General features: G+C 50.5%; 1 protein-coding gene across 1 annotated transcript in view; it reads right to left on the reverse strand.

The window, feature by feature from the left end:
* Positions 1-22,900, reverse strand: part of LOC144931407 (uncharacterized) — a 168,005-nt gene that overhangs the window by 110,101 nt on the left and 35,004 nt on the right. The window contains exons 9-14 of the mRNA XM_078855213.1: positions 22,334-22,378; positions 21,290-21,352; positions 19,305-19,343; positions 8,239-8,292; positions 7,036-7,089; positions 356-409 (exon numbers count right to left, since the gene is read on the reverse strand). Coding sequence (XP_078711339.1) covers positions 356-409; positions 7,036-7,089; positions 8,239-8,292; positions 19,305-19,343; positions 21,290-21,352; positions 22,334-22,378 — 309 coding nt within the window. The remainder of the gene's footprint in view (positions 1-355; positions 410-7,035; positions 7,090-8,238; positions 8,293-19,304; positions 19,344-21,289; positions 21,353-22,333; positions 22,379-22,900) is intronic.

Genomic DNA, 22,900 nt, shown 5'->3' on the forward strand with positions numbered 1-22,900 from the left:
ATTGCCAGTCTTTTTGCTATCAGTACGACTCACGGCTGCTGGACGTACATTTGTTTTATGTATGATCAGAATAAAGCACGATCCGTGTTGTGATCGTAAACGTGAGCCAAAATGTTTTTGCTTTGTTTCCAGCAAATCTGTACCCAAGCCCGCAGCTGTGAACTGTGAAGAAGAAGACGACCCCAGCCACATTTGGCTCCAAAACATCACGTGGTGTCGGCTAATCCAAAAGTGTCTGCCTCTCTGGAGTTTGCAGGCGGCACATGTTTCACCTGCTGATGACGTGGCAAAACCTGTGACCCGACGAGATGATAGTGCTCGAACATTGATCGGAAACAGCGACCAAAATACGTACCCTGAGGCCAGCGGCACCGGGACTTCCCGTTTCTCCTCTTTGTCCGAGCTCCCCCTAAAAGGAAGAAGAAGAAGAACGTCTGTTTGAATTCACACGACGAGCCACGCCGCTCCGACGTACAAAAGCAGCCCGCGCAGAAGACCGACGGTGGTCATTCAGCTCGCAACTCGACAAGACCTTTGCATCCATGAATCTCGCCCATCTAAATTGCGACGTGTCTGCTGGCTGCTTCGTTGCATTACGCAGTTTTTCTTGTAAGGCGTTGGACAATTTTAAAAACAGCCGCATGGCGATCGGGAGTTGGCCCTGATTACTGTCGTGCGAGGGTGTGGAGTTAATGCGAAGCTCCTGCTAACCGGGGCCAGTTGCCGTCGATAGGAACTGGGCAGCCCTGTGTCACAATCCCATCGCACGACGCTGCAATGTATGTATGTGTGTGTACGTACGTTGTGTGAAGCGGTAGAGTAAGCGATTTGCTCGCTGCGCCACGAAACCCGGGGACCCGAGTTCAATTCCCGCTCACGGCCAACACCAGTGACGATTATCTGAACTGGTCCTGGGTCTCTTCCCCCTAGGTCGACTCAGCCTCAAATGAGTGGTGCTGGTCACCCACTCTCTCCTGTGCCATGCTGGCCTTCATAGGTGCTCGCTAACAGCTCTTGCCCCAACTATTAAGGCCATACAGGGGATCTGGGTCTTTTCGTATGTATGTTGAACTTCTTCTGCACCGTACGTAGCCAACTACGCTAATCGGAGATGTGGCGGAAGGACAACAAACTAAACACTTAAAGCAGTTATAAAGAAGTTAGCAAATGGCTGTCTCGTCGCTGCATGAAGCTGCGACGGTGAATCACTTTACTACTTGTACGAAGCCACGGTGAGATTTTCACCGCACCGCCCCCCCCCGCCCCGGCCTCGTACCGCCCGTTAAATTCCGACGTGCAAACGCAAAAGCATGACGCACGCTTTCAAGTCAAAGGTTCGCGCGGACACGAGTTCAAAGCGGGGGGGGGGTCTCATGCGGTCTCATGGACCGTGGGGTGGCGAGGGCCAGCAGTGAAGCCACGTGTCGGAAGCCAGCGATGTCCCATGTGCGGAATGCTTCCCCCCGTTTGGTTCGACGGCAGGTGGGCGTGCGTCCGCGACGTACGGCCTGCGTAGATTTGAACCTGGCGACAGATCCAAATCTACGCAACTGCCGGCCAGCCGACTCGGTGCTGAACCTACTGCTCTTTGTGCGCGACTGTGCCGTGTAAAGGTTCCGTTGTCACAGCACAAACAGCGAATGTTGATGAGTGTGCAGAGACGAGGACGACAAAAATGCAACGAATTCTGACCAAAATGTTGTGGGCGGCTATCTCTTGGCCACACTTCAATATTTTTGGAGGCGTCCGGGCTACCCACGGCACCCGCAGGTCACTGCAGCCCTCAGAAGCGGAGTGAGCAAGCACCTACTACGGCCGGCAGTGTCCGTCCAGTGCTCGCCGAGCTGCATTGGCTTCTGGTTGCCGAACGAATACATCGTTGAGGTCGCAACTCGGTACACACAAAGTGCTTGCCACAAATGAACCGCGATGCAATGCCGATCTCATCGATGAGCAAAAACCAACACGCGAAATCCGGTCATCCTCGCAGTCGCTTTTGGCTGACCATCAAACAAAGATGTTTACTGGATCGCACGCTTTCAGATGCGCTTCTGCGGCCGTCTGGAATGCTCTTCCTTCTGATATTACGAAGCCATTGGAACAATGCACTTTTAAATCATCTAGATTGAAAAATTAATTTCTTCTTCACTACTTTTTGTGTTTAGTTTGTTGTCCTTCCCCCGCACCTTCGATTAGCAAGTTTGGCTACGTATGGTGCGAAAGAAGTTCAACATACAATCATACATACTGACGTGACGGAAGACGGGCTGGTGTTGCCACCACCACAACCGGGCAAATTTGCTGATTTTTTTTTTGTCTTCTCGACAGACCTGTTCTTCACCTGAGGACGGCTGCTTGCGTTGTGGCCGAAACGTCGTGAGAATTATTTTATTATGTTTTATTTTTATTATTTTATTATTTCCATTCTACGTGACTTTACCGAAAGAACCAAGAAGATAAATTTGCTGATGTTTACACTCCGGGTACTCATTTAAGGCTATGTCAACCTAGAAGAGGTCCTGACACCACTCGCCACTGATGCTAGCCATGGCTGGGTAGAGAGCTGAGGTCACGCGCTGCGGAAATCAATGCAGCACCCACAAAACAGACACGTCTACATGTAAATATGCATACGTATTACTATGATAAATGGTTTGAGAATGGAATTTACAGTCTTGAGAATGACTTCATTAATATATATAAAGTAAATGGCATATTCAGTTATAGTCATATGAGCCTATATTTTCTTACGCAATTCAGTTTTTGTTTTAACACGTAAAACCATTTACGTGGGAGCGGTGGTGCAGCGGTTCGCTCAACTCGAGTGACCTGAGGTCAATTCCCACTGACCAGCATGGTGCGCATGGTCAAGCAACACCTGTAACCAACACGGCGCAGGGAGGCCTTTACAAAGCACTGAACTGACAAAGGGACCGAACGTTATTAAACGTTTGTATTCGTACTGTTGCCGCCAACGTGCTTACAGATGTCCTGATAATTTAGTGCGGCGCACGGGAAACACGTGTGCGCATTTTTCGTAGGTGAAAAAAGAAACACACACACACATCACTGCCTTCCCACCACCACCACCGCCGGCCACCTCCACCACCTATTCATATCCGCTGCTACAGACGAACCGGCGATCAAAGGGCCAGCGCAGCCATCCCTCATCGGCTTCACGGTACAAGTCAGAAGCCCGCGCCGCGTGCTGTTCTCGCCCACGCCAACGCGCGTGCGCATCGGGCGTTGAAATTCGGTGGCGGGCCAAGGACAATTCGAAGCGAGCGCCGTGCCGCCGTAGCTTTGCCGGACGACCGTTCCCGGGGGCTGCGGGAGCTCTCCGATTGGCACGGTTGGCTACGTACGGTGTGAACGAAGTTCAAAGTGCGTACGTGCGTACACACGCACGGCCCTCCGTTCACATCGGCGATGATGCTTCCCGCAGCCAAGCATCCCAAACCACGGCGACCGTTCAATCTGCATAGGAGCCCCGCTGTGCGATGGGCTAAGCTTAAAACATCGCTCTAATAATTGCTTCCAGCCGTGATAGTTCTTTCCATTCTTTCTGACGCAAAATTGCCGGCGTACAGTACGCAAAGGCTAGTTGCTGTGGTTGTCAGCTCGTTTGGTTGGGGCTCGCCGAGTAGACATTATTTTTGGGTGCGTCATCATCAGCAGCAGCAATGGTCATGGCCTATCCACTGCTGGATGAAGGCTTTCCCAAGCCACCGCCACGTTTCACGATCCTGCGATGGACTAAACTTCCTCTAATTTTACTTTATGTAGGCTTATGCGAAGCACAATCTTGGTGTTCAACTTCCTTCGCATCATATGTAGCCAAATGCGCTAATCGAAGGTGCGGGGAAAGGACGTGCAACCATGGGGAGAACATGCAAACTCCAAATATACAGGCGTATATGTAAACTCCACGCAACCACGGAAAGAACATGCAAAATTAGGGTCAGGATTTAACCCACGACCTCACGTATACCAGGCGAGGTCGTTAACATCTCGCCACCTGCGCACAACATGATTCTATCGCTCCATCTCCCCGGCGGACGTCCAACTCGGACGCATTCCATTCCTCGGCTGCCACTCCGTTGTTATTATTCTTTGACCAACGTCACTACAAGCGTTACACGCGGGATAAGGGAGGTAACTTAATCATATCGTGGTTGTGTACCGGACTGATTATGAAGAAAATTATTTTTTTAACAGCGTGATCAGAATGATGGGCTATTTTTGTTTTATAACGACATGGGTTCAAGCTGATATTTAGTGCTCATCTGCTTAAAAAAAAAATATGAACTACTTTGGGGTCATAATCAACGTTTTTGGGTTTAGATCGCGTTATTTATAAATGTGTCGTAACCCTCCACCACCCGACACGGCCAATCAGTAAAAAAGTGTCAAGTTGACAAAAGACAAATAGTTCACTACTTTAGCCCACCGGTATGTTGAGTCGCACGACGTTTCGCTGGTAATTGCATCCAGCATCATCGGGCAATTCGCCAGAATGGTGAGGCTCTGCTCTGGCTCCCGTTCTTATATAGAGCAGCAGCATGGTGACGTCATCATCAACTCATCAACTCATCAGGTGCAACGATTTGAGGGGGGGGGGGTTATTGTAATTATATACTAGATTAGTAATCAGGCAGTTGTTACGATGCGAGTTGGGGTCCCTAAACGTTTTGCTTGGGGCAGCTTTCGTGCATCTCTTTTGATGGCGGGTGGTGCGGTGAGTGCACCAGCGACAAACACTCCACTGTTCCCCGAGTCACTTGCACCCAAGGTCCTTGACAAATTGACTGCCATTTGTTGTTGCTGTTGTTGTTTTAGCAGTTGCCTTTGCAGTGGTGCAACTCGCTTTGTTTTTGTTCTGCAAATTTACGGGGGACGGGTTTATTCTGCCGTTTGACGTCAATTCTGCATCCTCTTAAATTTTGATTTAAAGCTTTCGTGACTGCAGGGATTCATATTGTTGGTTCTTTCGGTAAAGTCACGTAGAAGGGAAACAATAAAATGTTTCATATTTTTATTATTTTATTGTTTCCCTTCTACGTGACTTTACCGAAAGAACCAAGAATATTAATCCTCTGAAATGTTTTTTTATTCCGCAACGATAAGTTTAAATCGATGAAAGGACCATCGTTTTCACATCGAAACCAGAATGTTTGCAAGAGTGAATAGTGTCTCAACCATATATCGTTGGACACAACTGAAAAAAAAAACTAAATAGGATACGTTACTAGAGAATATCTATAAACATGACTGAAATGATGTCCTGTACTCTCTTACATCATACAAATTCCCATGTAAATTGCACGCTATTTCCGCACCTCTGATAGCACGATTGTCTGCGTACGGTGCGAAAAAAGTCCAACAACTTCCAACGTACATATCATCATTATCAGCAATGGTCTCCTCCCTGTTGGATGAAGGCCTCCCCATGCAGTTGCCCATGGCTTTTGTTTCTTGCGTTGCCACAATCGATCGAGCCTCCCGCACGGAAGCTCATCTCACCCGCCCCATCTCCGCCGGTGGTTTGTCATCTTGGGCGTCCGTCCTGCCTCTGGCTGTCACTCGGGAGTTTGTCTCAGCCACTGACCTTCATCACTTCGAGCAACGTGTCCTGCCTAGGCCCACGCGGCTTTTTCTTAACAAGCCAATGGGAGACGAATACGACTGTTACTTGTGCTGCGCTGCTCGCAATATTGACCAGCAGCGCATCACTTTGTTCATTTAAAGAATTAAAACTAGGCTGAAAGTAGCCTAGGTAAAACATTAAAATGAATAAAAGTAAAATAAAATAAAAATCACGACGTTTCGGAGGCAACACAAGCTTCCGTCTTCAGGTGGAACCGTCACAGCCACGACAGCTGTATCAAGTAAATGAGAGATTGCAGGAGCTACCACTCCGTTTATATAATAGTTGGAGAGGGGGGAAGGGCCAAGTACAGCACACTTTTTATTTATATGGTAAGGTGAGGCTTAAGAGGGTGAGCCTTTGTATAAACGGGGTGGTAGCTCCTGCAATCTCTCATTTACTTGATACAGCTGTCGTGGCTGTGACGGTTCCACCTGAAGACGGAAGCTTGTGTTGCCTCCGAAACGTCGTGATTTTTATTTTATTTTACGTTTATTAATTTTAATGTTTTACCTACGTGACTTTACCGAAAAAAACCTAAGAATATGAATTCTTGCAGTCACGAAAGCTTCAAATCTAGAATAAAAGTAACCTATTTTTAAATCCTTTATATTAAGTTCGCGTGCTTGCTTGCTTGCTTGCGTGCTTGCTTGCTTGCTTAGGACCGTGCAAATCTTTCAGTCGTTTTTTAACCCACTTCCCGTGATCCAATCGAGCTGACATTTTCCACACAGACTCGTTGTGCCAGACAATTATTTTTCGTGAAAAAAAATTCCCAAAATTTTACACTTTTTAGGCAAAAAAAAAATATTTTACATATATTCAAATAGAACGCATTCATGGCTTTGGCTGAACGTCAGAGTGTAAAAGCCCAGAGCGTAACCCCTCCACAGGCCGTGGCGGAGTAGCGCAGTTGGTAGCGCCCTCGCTTCCCATGCCAAAGGTCGCGGGATCGATCCCCGCGTCCTCCACAGGCGAATATATTTTTAAATCCTTTATATTAAGTTCGCTGCCACGCATATAAAGGATTTATAGTGAAAAACTTTTTTTTTACGGGTTATACTTATTATTTGACCAGGTAAGGCCCACTGAGCAATATAGCTCTTGTTCAGAAGCGGTCTGGCCACATGTGATGATGGCTCAACGAAGCAAGTGGCTTATCATGTGGAAAATTATAGCAGCCGAATACTAAGCTAGTTTGAAAAGATACAATTTCCGAAGTTTACGAAAGATGTTTGAAAATTTCTCGGCACGCAGTGTGCTGCGAAGTGAGTTCCAAGCCGAAAGGCCCAGTACGATATATATAGCATACTTTTAAAAAAGATTAGTCTAAGTGAGCTCGTATTGTTTTCTATGAGTTGATTGATGATCTAAGAGCATCAACTGACCTTTTCGCCTGCTTTGCCATCTCTCCCAGGCAGACCGGTTGGTCCCAAGGCTCCCTACAGCAACAAAGACAAAGAAAAACCCCATAATAGACAGAAGACCAACACAAAGCAACACATGTAACTTTGATGTGGTCAGAGACAGCAGCAGCGAGCCCCGTTAGTGTAAGGTGTCTTATCGTGGAGATCACCAAGCCTCTTTTGCCCCGCTAAGAACTGAAATGGGAATGTAAGGAGAGTGGGAGGTGAACCACTCCACTGAGATCCTGGACTCCGATACAGGGGTTCGGCCACCCATGATTATTAATTCACGTTCTCATGCATAACGCCCACTGTGGTGGAATGCTATTGAGAATATAAAAGACATACGGACAATATTCAACACGATTTGGGGGCGGTTCTTAAAGCTTCTAAAAACATTCAAACTAACAAAAATGTTATTTCTACTTCTGCATATTGTTCCGACGATGTCTGACGTAGTTTAAAATGAACCATTGCACGTAAATCGTAAAATTGGTTGAGAGAATTGTTCCTCAACTTTATTGGAGAAATAACGCAACAATAATTGGCGCATTAACCAAGTGATCATTAATTTGTTTTCCTTTATCAGGTGGTGGAAGGTCTTAACACCACACATTTGGTCAGATAATGACATGGACTGACCCAAGAAAATCAAGCATGAATTAAAACAAGGCTTGGGTTTCCATTTAATAAATAGCACATTTAATAAATAGGTTCTAAAGTGTAATGAGATTATTGATTAAGCCTGGTTAATAATGACCGCACAAAAGACCCATCGTTACATCTTTCTCGTAACTTCATTTAATACATTCTATGATGAAAATTCAATAACAGCGTTCACGTTTTTTACTGCCATAGCAGAGTGCATGGGTAAATGCAGCATGCTTAGAGTGGATCAGAGGTCACATGAAAGGAAACTTAAAAGTAGTCCTGGGATATCACCTTCCGCAGGCCATTATCTAAAACAAGGCCATGCAATGCTCTGCAATAGTTCTAAATGTATGCGACACATTTATATTTACACGTTCTAACCAAAAAAACCCCCCTCTATTATGGATACTGTATGCTTTGTCACATGACCTGACATTGATAGTGCAACTGGTATCATGTTGGAATTTTCTTTTTTTAAGCCACACATGAAATGGGAATGTTCCACACACGGGGCAGTATTTTAACAGTGCTTACCTTGGCGCCTCTTTCTCCCCTTGCACCGGCAAGTCCTGGCTGGCCTGTGTCTCCCTAGCAGAGCGAGCAGCAGCAGCAGCAGCACAAGTCAATCAAAGCGCTCACAGAGCGTTAGCATGCCGTTCACAGAATTCTTCACCAAAAAAAATTCTTGAGGAAAAACAAAACAAAAACCCAGCCAACTTTATTCATTTTCGCACCCCTGCCGAGTTCCTTTGTGCCGTGTTAAATATTCCACAATTTCCTTGTGTTTTGTGGAGATTGTAATGGATATTAGTGTGCCTCTGACTTTTGCTTGCCACAATCAATGAGCTCCAATGCGCACGTTTAAGACCTCTGGCGTCATCTCGCCACCGTCATGCACGAGGGCATGCATCGATTCGGCCGCAACCCTTGAAAGTTGTTTTAAAAACGTGCGTGCGCCATCGTTCTTGTGACGAAAGGATAATCCTACTCTGTGTTATTCGTGACATTTTCTAAAAAAATAATAAAAAATTCGCCCAACCGAGCATGAGTTTGGCCTCATCCTCTATTAATAACCTCAAGCCAGTGTTGGAAAATTCCACATTCCCAAAGCAGGGTGGGGGGGGGGCAGTCATTCCAAGAGACAAATGCTGTTGACTTGCCCCCCCCAAAGTAAAATGTAAAAAAAAGCAAAGGTGAAAAACCTGTAATTGCTTGCTCATGCCACTGCTGGCAGAAGGGCCCCCACCAGAGACAGCTTTTGAGGGCTCTTCTCGAGATTATCTCAGGATAACTGTGGGAGTACCTCCACTTTACTCCACTCAATGCGACCTTCCGATTGACAGTGCAGCTGTCATGCCGCCGCCACGAAGCCGTTCAGCAGGCGCCCCATCTAAGACCTCGCCACCACCAAGCGACGGAGCCGACCCCGCGTCCCCCTCACCTCACCTCGCACGAACACACCCGCACGCATTCCCCCCCCCCCCATAGAGCTCGTGGGGAGGTCACCTGGCCGACCGGTTTTTATCCGAGAAGCCCTTATCGGGATTAAACTTTCACGGTTTCCGGCGATCAGGGAATTGGACGACCTCCCCCGTGCTACGTGGCGCCGCGGCGCTGTGACCAGCCTTAATATGGTGGGGTCGCGGCATGGGGCATTCGGCCACCGCGGTGGAGGCGCATTTTCCCCCCACACACACCCCCACGGGTCGACGAGACAGGCGGAGGAGGGAGGGGACAGCATGAATAGCGGGACCGCATGGACTCTTGCGCATAGTCATGGAGGGTTGGGAACATTATGCTTGAGCGCACAGGCCCCATTGTTAGGAAGGGTAAGGGAGTAATTAGGATGTACGCCGCCAACGCCGCTCACTGATTAGCATATCAAAAGCGCCGGAACCGCCGTGCGCGGGCTCGAGGTGCACGAGCCCATTGTTCAGCGCAGCCTCCCTTTGATGTAGGGAGGATAAATAGTGGGGCAAAAAGGGGAAATAGCTCTCTTACTCCAGCGCAAGGCGACGAGACACAGCTCCAGCCAGCGACCCGGACGTCCGTGCGACGCACCGAGGTACGCTGTTAGCACAAGGATCAGCGGACCGCCGTGGACACTTAACAGTGAGTAAGAAGGTGAATTAGAATCATAGCAGATAAATCGGGAATAGGTATAGAGGTATCAGCGTAGGCCAGCCTCGTCGACTCACTGATTTAACATCTAGTTCCAGGTAGCGGATAATAAATCATTAATAGCTGATCGTGGCCTCGTGTGATCTCGTGTTATAAGTGTGAACGCGTGTGGTACTGTGTATGCGTAAGCTCGCGGCGTGCGTAATCAGCGTACTCCAGGTGCGCGATCATAACGTGAGCGGCGAGCGCGGCGCAGAGCGGCGCAAGAGTGGGTATCGCGTGTGGAGCTGTAGGCGTGTGTGCGCGCACGTTCACGACGTGTATAATACAGGTGCGCGATCCTAGCGTGAGTGGTCAGGGTTGAGTGAGTGCCGCGCAGAGCTGTGTGTGGGTGTGCGCGTACGTAATTAAACATGCCTACTACGCGGACCCGCGGGGGAGGAGAATCCTGGAGCGACGGCTCTCACCCCATGGGTGAAGAACGCAGCAGCGGTTCGCCTAGCAGCGAGGGGGCGAGTAATGAGGTTAACCCGGCCGTTAGGGGTACCGAGGGAGGGATCTCGGGGGCTAGCGACCCCCACATAGTGGTGTCAGAAACGGGACGATCCCCCGCACCCCCAAGGGAAAGAGGCCCCCCAACCCAGATTAAAATCAAATGCACATTTACGGGCAAAGGAATTCCATCATGGAAATCGTTTGCCCGCAGCATCAGAGGGGCTAAAAAAGTTAATGGGTGGTCAGATGAGGAGGCGTTGCAGCAGTTAGAGTTACATTTAGATGGGCGGGCAGCTGACTTTGTGGAAGCTTTGCCCGCAAGCGCACAAACTCAGTGGGAAATAGTAATGTGCGAACTCGAACGGCGCTTCGGCGCCTATGACGAGGAGGATGCGCAGGCGGCCTTAGAGGCACGCCGTCGCCAAGCCGGCGAGGATCTGCGAGATTACGCCGAGGATGTACGCATGTTGACCCAGCTCGCGTACCCAGAGTACGAGGCCAAAATAATTGAGGGCCTCGCCGCCGGTAAAATCCAACGATATTTGGCACACACCTCGTGGTGGCAGCCAAATGTAGACGGTGCACGCCTCTCCTTTAACACCCTCGTCGAGCGCGCGCGCAAATGCGAGAAACTCTCGGGTGAGCGCGCACAGCCTCGAGGGAGGGGACGAGAGTGCGCCGTGGCGAGCCTACTCTCCGACGAGGAGGAAGAGATCGCCGTCGCAGTAAGGGGACGGGCAAGGGAGCCCCAGAGACCCAGCGAGAAAACCCCGGGGTGGGTAGCTGGGTTACAGGCTGGCATAGGAGAAATACGCGAGGAAGCGAATACAAATATGACCAAACTGCAATCCTCCGTTGAGACCATCCGATCAGAGATGGGGGAACTAGACTCCACGGTAGGAGGGCTAACTGGAAGGATAGCCCGACTAGAAGCAGAGTATGAGCAGCAGCGCACTGGGGGAGGAGGGAGTGGGAAGAGAGCCCACTACGGAGCCGCCACCCCTCCCCGGGCGTGTTATGTGTGCGATCGGCGAGGGCATCTCAGGAGAGACTGTCCTCAGGTCGCCCGAGCTAGACAAGAGCTAAGGTCAAACACTAAGGCCCCCCTAGAGAGGGGACCACCGGGGGGTGAAATCGACGTAGCCCCAACACAAACAAGCTGTAGTGATAATGGCGAGCAAGTGATCTCCACACAGGTTCCAGCAACAACGCCCACGGAAACGGTGACTCCTGGCGACTGGCTACGGGAGCTGGTGGCGGGGATCACGGGGGCCACGTCGCTGGTGGAAGGGGAGGTAAACGGAGTGCGTACCCGAATTCTGCTGGACACGGGGGCGGTGGCCTCGCTCGTGAGCGCAGCGCACTGCAGCGCGATCGGGGTTGACGTGCGTCACCTGCAGGCCCCGGACCGCGCGCTGCACACGGCGAGCGGAGCCGGAATGGGGTTGCTGGGGAGAGCCACCCTAGAGGTCCGCATAGGCAGTCAGGTGTGCACCCAGGAGTTCTACGTGTCGAGTGCGTTGTGTCACGAGTGTATCGCAGGTACCGACCTCTTAGAACGGCTGGGACTCAACGTGCAACCCCGCCAGGGATGCGCCACCATGGAGAGCAACGGCGAGCGGATACCGTTCTTGGGACGAGAACCGACGCGCCCCCGCTTCGCACCTGTGGCCGCTATCCTGGCGACGGCAGTCACCATCGGCCCGCTCACCGAGATGCTGGTGCCGGTGGCAACATCCCCCACCGACCCCACGCTCCGACCATCAGGAGAGGTAATGCTAACTCCTCACCCGGAGTTGGCAAAACGGTATGGGGTCGTGGGATCCGCCACGTTGGTAAACGCAGATGGGGACCGATTGTTTATGCGGATGTTTAACCCCCACAGTACCCCAGCGATACTGCGGCGGCGCACCCCGATAGCCACCGTACACCCCCTGCACGCACGCCACTCTAACGACTCGGTGTTCGCACTCTGGGCTGAGGACCCCGGTCGTTCTGAGGGTGACCAGGACCTGGCCTGGCGAGTCGGCCCAACTCCCCGAGCCGAGGTCATTCCCCTGCTCGACGCGTTACATGTACCATGGGCGGATTTACCTAAGGGAGAGGCCGATCGGCTGCGCGAGTTACTGCGGGAGTACGCCGACGTATTCAGTGAACACGACTCGGACGTGGGTCGGACCGATCTTGTTAAGCACCAAATTGACACCGGTGCAGCCCGACCCATCAAACTCCCTGCGTACCGAGTGGGCGCACCCGAACGCGCCCAAATCAAAGAGGCAGTTGGGGACATGCTTCGCGATAACATAATTCAGCCCTCGGCGAGCCCCTGGTCAGCCCCAGTGGTACTAGTGACGAAAAAGGATGGGTCAACCCGGTTCTGCGTCGATTACCGTAAACTAAATGCAGTCATGCTCGGCGATGCCTTCCCCATACCCCGCATCGACGACACCTTCGACAGCCTCGCTGGAGCGCGATATTTTTCCACCCTCGATCTCGCGTCCGGGTACTGGCAGGTGGAGATGGCGGAGGAGGATCGGCCGAAAACCGCATTCACCACCCCGATGGGGCTATTCGAGTTTCGAGTACTCCCGTTCGGACTCACCAATGCGCCCGCGACGTTCCAGCGGCTGATGGAGTTGGTGATGCGGGGCTTGCAATGGGAACAGTGCCTGATTTACTTGGACGATGTGATAGTGTTCAGTAGATCTTTGTCTGAGCATTGGTCCAGGCTTCGAGAGGTGTTCCAGCGACTGCGAGCGGCTCATCTCAAGCTCAAGCCACGTAAGTGTTACATCGCACAACGCGAGGTGGGGTACCTCGGGCATCGCGTCAGCGAGGCAGGTGTGCACACCGATCCGGAGAAGGTACGCGCCGTAGTGGAGTGGCCACGGCCAAGGAATCTGACGGAGATCAGATCATTTTTGGGGCTCGCCACCTATTATCGTCGATTTGTAAAGGGATTCAGCGAGATTGCACGCCCCCTCACCCAACTCACCTCCCCTAAGCACCCCTACCAGTGGACGGGGGCCTGCCAGACGGCCTTCACCACTCTCAAAGACCACCTCACCCACGCCCCCACCCTCGCTTTCCCCGATTTTACCACCGATTTTATTTTGGACACCGACGCCTGCAGCAGCGGGCTGGGCGCGGTGTTGTCACAGGTACAGGATGGGACGGAACGAGTCATCGCGTACGCCAGCCGGACCTTGAGTGGGGCCGAGCTGAACTATTGCGTGACCCGCCAAGAGTTGTACGCCGTGATTTTCGCATGTAAGCAGTTCCGGCCGTATTTGTACGGCAGGAAATGTCGCGTACGCACTGACCATTATGCTCTGCAGTTCCTTCTCACATTCAAGGAGCCGCGGGGGCAGATGTCCCGGTGGTTGGCGCAGTTGCAGGAGTACAACCTGCAAATCGAGTATCGGGCTGGCCGGACGCATGCAAACGCGGACGCCTTGTCGAGGCGACCCACGGTGGACGCTGAGACAAGGGCGGAGGAGGCCTGCCCGTGCTTCACGGGGGGACGCTGCCGGCAGGCAACGGACCCCCGAGCGGCCGCGGCCACTGACCCCCCCCCAGCGAGAGAGAGTGCAGTGTGCGCCACAGAGGCCCTCACAGGTGGCACCGAGGATCCCGTCGACCGCACGGCAAGCGCGGGACCCGCGGCTCGGGACCCGATCGGACGGATCCAGGAGGACGTCGGCTGCGCCTTCCCGGGCCTGAACGACGAGCAGCTGAGACAGACCCAGCAGCGAGATCCCGATCTGGCGGCAGTGGAGGCGGCACTGCGGGAGGAAAAGAGCGCCCTGCCAGGACCCTGGAGCGGTTTGTATGCCCGGTTGTGTGTGCAGAACGGAGTGGTACGGGAGTTAACCGAGGCCGGCCAGCCGGGGTGCATCTGTGTTCCTGCCCAGGTGCGACCCCAGCTGCTTCGGCTGGTGCATGACCACCCACTCGGGGGCCACGATGGGGAACGACGCACTCGAGAGACCCTGCGTCGCCAGTATCTCTGGCCCAAATTGGCACAAGACGTGGCGGCCTGGGTACAGGGCTGCCGCGCCTGTCAGCAGTGCGGGCCGAAACCGGCACGATACCAGGTACCCCTAAGGCCGTTCCGCGTCAGCCGCACGAATCAGCTGGTCGGGATTGACCTACAGGGGCCATTCCCGCGATCCCATCGAGGCAACCGATATATCCTAGTCGCAGTAGAGTATTTCACCCGCTACCCCGTGGCAGTGGCCATCCCTGATAAAACGGCCTTGGTGGTGGCCCGGGCATTCGTGGAACACTACGTACTTAAGCACGGGATCCCAGAACGAGTCCTCACCGACCAGGGTAGCGAGTTCGAGGCCGAGTTGTTCCAGGCACTGTGCCGAGAGTTCGGAATCCAGAAGGACCGAACCACAGCGTACCACCCCCAAGCGAACGGTATGGTGGAGCGCATGAATCAGACCCTAGCGGGGAAACTCAAACGTATGGCGGCCGCAAATCAACGGGATTGGGACGAACACCTCCCCTACGCCCTTTTCGCCTACGCCACCACCGTACACACGTCGACGGGACAAACCCCGTTTTTAATGATGTTCGGCCGTGAGTCTCGTTTACCCGCAGATCTGCTATTCGGCGTCCCTTCCCCCCAGCCGGAGGAGGGAAGCCGCCCCGTGGAACACCTGTTGGAGACCCTGCGAGAAGCCCGAGGTCGAGCATACCCGCAAGGGGAAGCCGCGCATCGGCGGCAGGAACAGGGCACCCGACCCCGCATGGAACCCCCCTTATTCCTGACAGGCGCTAAGGTGTGGCTACACACCCCTCGCGTCGGGGCCGGGCAGGTGGGGAAACTGACGACCTACTGGCGGGGACCCTGGACCGTGGTGCGACAGATCTCCCCCTGGACGGTACTAATTTATGGCGGGGAGAGGGATCGAGAGACGGTGGTCAACGTCCGCCGCTTAAAACCGTGGAAAGCGGCCCCGGCGAGAGAGAACCCCGTCACTCGAAGGCCCCGTAATCCCGGAGTACCCGCACCCCTCGTGTTGGGGGGCCTCGCACCCTACATGGGCCCCGCCGGGCCCCCGAGACGCCCCGACCCCGCCAGGGGACGGCGCGGACGACGGCCCCTAAACCCCTCCGCTTCTGAGTTTGTACCCCAGCCCGCAGGTACCGAGGTACAGGGAGAGCCGCTGGAGTGGAGGAGGAGGCCGCCGCAGGAGCTGCAGAGAACGGAGCCACCCACCCCGAGACCAGCCACGAGGGCCGGACGGACCCCCCGGATCCCGCAGCGTTTCCTCGTGGGCGCGGCTCAAGCAAGGTGCTCCAGTCAACCCGGGACGGGGACCAGCACCTCGGGGGGCTATGTCATGCCGCCGCCACGAAGCCGTTCAGCAGGCGCCCCATCTAAGACCTCGCCACCACCAAGCGACGGAGCCGACCCCGCGTCCCCCTCACCTCACCTCGCACGAACACACCCGCACGCATTCCCCCCCCCCCCATAGAGCTCGTGGGGAGGTCACCTGGCCGACCGGTTTTTATCCGAGAAGCCCTTATCGGGATTAAACTTTCACGGTTTCCGGCGATCAGGGAATTGGACGACCTCCCCCGTGCTACGTGGCGCCGCGGCGCTGTGACCAGCCTTAATATGGTGGGGTCGCGGCATGGGGCATTCGGCCACCGCGGTGGAGGCGCATTTTCCCCCCACACACACCCCCACGGGTCGACGAGACAGGCGGAGGAGGGAGGGGACAGCATGAATAGCGGGACCGCATGGACTCTTGCGCATAGTCATGGAGGGTTGGGAACATTATGCTTGAGCGCACAGGCCCCATTGTTAGGAAGGGTAAGGGAGTAATTAGGATGTACGCCGCCAACGCCGCTCACTGATTAGCATATCAAAAGCGCCGGAACCGCCGTGCGCGGGCTCGAGGTGCACGAGCCCATTGTTCAGCGCAGCCTCCCTTTGATGTAGGGAGGATAAATAGTGGGGCAAAAAGGGGAAATAGCTCTCTTACTCCAGCGCAAGGCGACGAGACACAGCTCCAGCCAGCGACCCGGACGTCCGTGCGACGCACCGAGGTACGCTGTTAGCACAAGGATCAGCGGACCGCCGTGGACACTTAACAGTGAGTAAGAAGGTGAATTAGAATCATAGCAGATAAATCGGGAATAGGTATAGAGGTATCAGCGTAGGCCAGCCTCGTCGACTCACTGATTTAACATCTAGTTCCAGGTAGCGGATAATAAATCATTAATAGCTGATCGTGGCCTCGTGTGATCTCGTGTTATAAGTGTGAACGCGTGTGGTACTGTGTATGCGTAAGCTCGCGGCGTGCGTAATCAGCGTACTCCAGGTGCGCGATCATAACGTGAGCGGCGAGCGCGGCGCAGAGCGGCGCAAGAGTGGGTATCGCGTGTGGAGCTGTAGGCGTGTGTGCGCGCACGTTCACGACGTGTATAATACAGGTGCGCGATCCTAGCGTGAGTGGTCAGGGTTGAGTGAGTGCCGCGCAGAGCTGTGTGTGGGTGTGCGCGTACGTAATTAAACATGCCTACTACGCGGACCCGCGGGGGAGGAGAATCCTGGAGCGACGGCTCTCACCCCATGGGTGAAGAACGCAGCAGCGGTTCGCCTAGCAGCGAGGGGGCGAGTAATGAGGTTAACCCGGCCGTTAGGGGTACCGAGGGAGGGATCTCGGGGGCTAGCGACCCCCACACAGCACCTACTTAAACTGCTGCCTGGGCAAGAAGTGCGGGGATTCAGGAAAGCTTTACCAGAGGCATCTGCGCTAACCATTACAGAAACTCCTCAGAAAAATGGCGCTTCGTGATTCGTCTGCGACAAAGGGAGGCACGTGACGAACTTTACAGCAAAGTATTCTTAGGTTTTTCGGTAAAGTCACGTAGGTAAAAATTAAAATGTATAAAAGTAAAATAAAAATGAAATAAAAATCACGACGTTTCGGAGGCAACACAAGCTTCCGTCTTCAGGTGGAACCGTCACAGCACGATAGCTGTATCAAGTGAGAGAAATACCAATAAAAAAAATATTTGTATACATACTGGTTGTGGGTGAGAGGAGCCAAGGTAGGCCCTGAATATTATTTTTGTGAGGTTCGGTGCGGCTGAAGCACTTTAATTAATTTTAATATTTTACCTACGTGACTTTACCGAAAAACCTAAGAATATGAATCCTTGCAGTCACGAAAGTTTCAAATCTAGAATTTACAGCAAAGGTGGCAGTGAGGTGGGCTCGAATAGACGTGAGTGATTGACGCCCCCGCCACATAATAAGCCCAACAGCTGAACTTGTAAAACTCGAAGGGTGTGAGAACGGCTGTGTGCTCGTTTAAAAAAAGATGCTCTGTAATTCCATCAAGGATCAGCATCTCTCGAGCGAACCCCGAAATAAAGGTTGGCCTTCTGATCCCTCAGTTGTAAAGGCAGCCCATCCACAATGCATACCAGGCATACGTACATTCTTTCAAGAATGAAGAACTGTTAGTCTATTGTTTCCTTGAAAGTGAGTTTAGCTCTTAAGTCTAAGAGTATTTTCCATTCACCTTATTTTTCACAGGACCGGATGCATTTTCATAATAATATCACGAGTGTAACTTTTTTCTCTCTCATGGTAAAAAAAAATGGAATAAATATAATAAACAAGGAAACGTTAAATACTAAAGTTCATTTTTGATGCCAAAGGATTTTGAAAGCTATCACCAACATTCACACAGCTGTGCATTTTAATATTCTCATGCCAGTAATGGTACAAGCGAAGCTCTGTGAATTGCTGGCATCCAATATAAAGACTTAATGAATATAGGTCTGTTTAATTTTACGTATTATATGTTATATATCCGTTGTGAGTGACTGATGTTAATTCTACTTAGCTTCTCGAAGGGCTAAAAAGCTGCCATATTTCTGAATGGATAGTTGTGTTTATTCCTTTAACTGGAAAAATCCCCCCAAAAATAGAACTTTGTTTGGATTAAAATTTTAATTTTTTCACTTTTGAACCAGGGCCTTTGCAAGTTTGTATGCACGTATGTTGAACTTCTTTCGCACCGTACGTAGCCAACCGTGCGCATCGGAGGCGCGCGGAATCTGAGGCAGAGATGTTGAGAGGCGCTACATTCAAATATGTAAATATTTTCAAGAACTAAATTCTTAAATCGTTTCGATTGAAAGCTTTCGTGACTGCATGGATTCATATTCCTTGGTTCTTTTTATGAGTGCTATACTTAAAAAACAACAACAAAAGGGTGAAAGCCTCTCATGTTACCAAGCAGCAGAGGTGCATCCCTGACATTACATACTCATGCCACTGCTGGCAGAAGGACCTCTACTATAGAGGGGGCCCTAGAAAGCCCACTAGAGAGTGTGTGGCTACTCTTACAGATGTCTTGGAAGAGATGGTAGTGCCCATTGTTAAGACAACGACACGCGACTCCCACATGTGAACACGAATTAATTGTCCAATGACACGTATGTATGTTGAACTTCTTTCGCACCATACGTAGCCAACCGCGCTTATCAGAGGTGCGGGTGAAGGACAATAAAGTTAACAAAAAAAGCAGTTGGAAAATAACGAATTGTTCAATGTAGATTTAAAAATGCATCGCTCCAGTGGCTTCCCAATATCGGAAGGAAGAGTGTTCCAGACGGCCGCAAAGCGCATCTGAAAGCACGCCATGCGGTGACCGTCTTTGTTCGTAATATACAGCGGAGGGCAGAGCTCGGGGAGGAATGTGGGTGCCGGCTAACCGCGTGGCTGCCTTGCTCACTTGTCGGTGGTTCCTCCTGGCCCCTGAGTCATTCTTTCTCCGTAAAACTGCTTTTGTGTTTAGTTTGTTGTCCTTCCCCCGCACCTCCAATTAGCACGGTTGGCTACGCACGGTGCGAAAGAAGTTCAACGTGCACACGTACATTAGGGAGCGCGCGAATACCGCTTTACAAGTTTTTTTTTCACTCTTGCAAACAAACAACAATCTTACCTTTTGTCCCATTTCACCTTTGGCGCTTATGACTCTGCCCTTTAATGAAAAAAAACACGCAAAAACGAGTAAAGCGGTTGCTCTATGCCAGGAGCTGTCATAAAAAAAATTGCATGCGTGCAAATAAATAATCGCCAAAGCCACTGAAACCTTGTAAGTTTTAACGTTGCATAAAATATTTTAAATGAAGACCATAAAACTGAGGCCAGCACGAAAAATAAAACCCCGTGTTTATAAAAATGGCTGCACCTGAATAAACGAAAGGTGTAATGGGCAACAGTGGCAGATAGTTTGATATTTTATATGGCCCATGCAAACCAATATATGCGCACACATATAAGCGATATAAACACGAATTATATTGGCAATGATATATTCTTAACAAGTGCATTTACAATTACAAGTGTTTACTGGCACTGTTAAACCACTTACTCTATAGATGCCTATGACTCTTCCAACTAACACATTTTAATGACACTTTTTTTTTTTCCCACAATACAATTTTATGGTTAGAAACATATAAGGCACTGGGACATTACAAGCATGGAATATATTCTTATTTATCACATTAACCTTAACATCGATGTATTTTGTTGAGCTTGTAAAAAGTTTAACATTTGCTTGCTGCAATCCTTTGTTCACAATAATAATAATAACAGTAAACAATTTACAGTCTTTCATCAGATCACTGCTGGATAAAAGCCTCCCCTCGCCGTGTCGGTAATGGGGGCAGGCCGAGTGTGCGTCGCCACGCTGATCAGCTCAGGATGTGAAGGAGGGGGAGAGCCGGCAACGGTTCAGACATCGCTCGCCGCTGATATTTAGCCAAGGCCGGGGTTCGAACAAAGGAGGCCGTATTCATAGCGCAGTGCGCTAACCACTGCCCCACCCCTCTCCCGTTATTATCAATTATTGTTACCGTAACGTTTGACATTTTTTTATTTTTTTTACAAAAAGTTAAATACTCTTTGGTTCTTTCGGTAATGTCACGTAGGTGAAGAAAATAATAATAATAATAATAATCAATAAAATAAATAAATGTAATCACGACGTTTCATCGTGATTTTTCACCTCCGTGACTTTACCGAAAGAACCAAAGAGTATGGATCCTTGCAGTCATGAAAACTTCAAATCTAGAAAAAAAAAAGTTAAATGTTCGCATCGATCCGTAAGTCATTGTCAAAAAAAGTGTGGGCTGCAGCAGCCTTCAGGAATCAGCACAGGGCAGATCAGACCAGTGCAGGAGAAGGTTATTCAACGCGTTGCTTATTCAGTTAGGCACGGCAGGGGTTGTCGCGAGCTATCGATGCTCTGACGTATCGTGCAATGTAAGGTCCAAGATATTGGCAATCATCTTTGCTCGTGTTATTTTTCTTGAAAAAAATATTTTCTCGAGAAATAACAAGACTCAATTAAAGATTTAAATTAACGGGGTATTATTCAATAATGACTGCTTTTCAAAATGCTTCTCGGAGTTCTTGACGGCATGGCGATTATATATCATTATTTTCTGAGTGCATATAAGTATTTTATTCCCTTATTGTTAGGGTAGCATTTTGGTGACAGATTGTAATGATAAGAATGCTTACAGGAGGCGAAGGTTAAGCGAACAGCCATTGAACGTTAATGTAATATTCATACTCTTTGGGTCTTTCGGTAAAGTCACGTAGATAGAAGAAAAATAATAAAATAAGAAAAAAATCACGACGTTTCGATCGCAACACAGATGAAAAAATACAGCAGGCGGACTCTGCTTGTAATATTCATTCGTACCATGACGACAGGAAAGCGCAACAACAAATACACTAAACAAAAGAAGTAAAATAATAGAGCTATGGGAAACTGATTTGTCAAATTTGATGTCATATCGTAGAAGGTTATTTCGTGGCAACTGTACGCGCGACCCGATGAAATGCCTCTACCCCCCCCCCCCCACAGTTTGTGCCCTTCTCTTCAACTCATGAGATGCGTAGCAGCACCCTTACCGCTTCCCCTTTCTCTCCCTTGATGCCAAGTAGCCCAGCAGGGCCAGGTGCTCCAGTGCCCCCCTGTGTGGAAAATAAAGAGAGACGGAGCAAGAAGACAAGAGTGTCACATTGATCCAACAGTCGCTCTGGTCCATCCCACCGATGAGTTTGGGCCAACGTGTTGCGACCCGTCCTGGCTTTTTATCCAGGGACGTCCTCCCTTTGAGTTTAGATATCCCGGGAAATGAGGAAAACGTGCAAGCCTGCACTGTTTTTTCTGTCAGTTGCGCAAATAACACACCGCTCGGGACAATGCATTTACACGAAGTTCACCCCTCTACCACTTTTGCGCGACATTCCTTCTTCCCGCAATATGCCCCGGTTTTTGTTGTTGCTGTTGTAGCTAAGATGCTGCAAGCGTAGTTTCGAATGCAGCGAGGACAGAAGAGGAATTGAATTCTCCCGCACGCACAGAATCTGATAGAGTGACGGGTGAGGAGGTGCGTATTTTTAGCACGTTCAAGGAAAACAGGGTTGTTAAAATAACAAAAAAGGATCTAGCCCTCAAACACAGCATGGGCACAACATGCACATTCCATCTGCAAACAATTAAGCGGCAAAGTAGCCGGTAGCCGCTGGACTGCTCTGCTGCTGCTGCTAAGTTTCAAACAACACGCAACAATGTGTAAAAATCACACAGCCCCTGTGGATTACGCATTTAGCACAGACTCTGTGCATTATGCGGAGAGGCTGCAGCTACGTTCATTTTGACGGCAACCTAAGACGAGAGGGGCCACAATGCACTTCTTTAGGGAATCCGGATGGTTTGCTCATACGCACAATGGCTGTGTGGTCTTCACACTTTTTGCGTATTGTTTGAAACTCATAGCATTCTGGCTTGCGTTGTTCTCCTGCAGTGAATGGGCTTTTCTCATCGCTTACAGAATTGACTTGCTGCTGCTGCTGTAGGTACAGTAGCTAAGCTACGGATGTGGGGGGTGTTTTTTTTGCTGCCAAGTTTTACAAATATGAGAAGTAAAAACAACACACGCCCCGACTTACTTTTGGTCCGACTGGCCCTTGGAGACCGCCATCGCCTCGCTCACCCTGAGCAAAGTGAAATGAAATTCCAAGCAGGTGTTAGGTATCGTTGCGAGACAAGGATCATTAATGCCCCCTTTTCCTGCTGGTAATGATAATAGGTCAGGCCATTATCGGGTTCCGTGGCGGCACTCGCACACGCACGCAAACTCAACTCAACAGCTGATGCTCGCGATCTGTGTGCGTGCTGTACCTCGGGTAACAAGTCAGTCGACAAATAACAAAAAAGTCACGGTCGTTCTTAAAAAAACACAAAACCCACTTGACAAAAAAAAATTAACTAGTTTCTCTTCGGAGCAGGCAAAAATAATTAAACTTATCCCAGCCAAAGCTTGCTCTGTATGCTATTCAAATGAGTGCAGTAAACTTGCCATTATTTAAAAATAATTATTGAGGGTACGTACACACTTTGCTGTTAAAAACGGAATTGTGTACCGCTGTGGGTTTATTCTCTGCGTCTACAGCAGCGTCCTCGTCGCAGCAATCGTCGCCATCTGCGATTGGCTGGGATCCATCACATTTAGTTAA

The sequence above is a fragment of the Lampetra fluviatilis genome, chromosome 4 (genome assembly GCF_964198595.1).
Source record: "Lampetra fluviatilis chromosome 4, kcLamFluv1.1, whole genome shotgun sequence".
Classification (NCBI taxonomy): Eukaryota; Metazoa; Chordata; class Hyperoartia; order Petromyzontiformes; family Petromyzontidae; genus Lampetra; species Lampetra fluviatilis.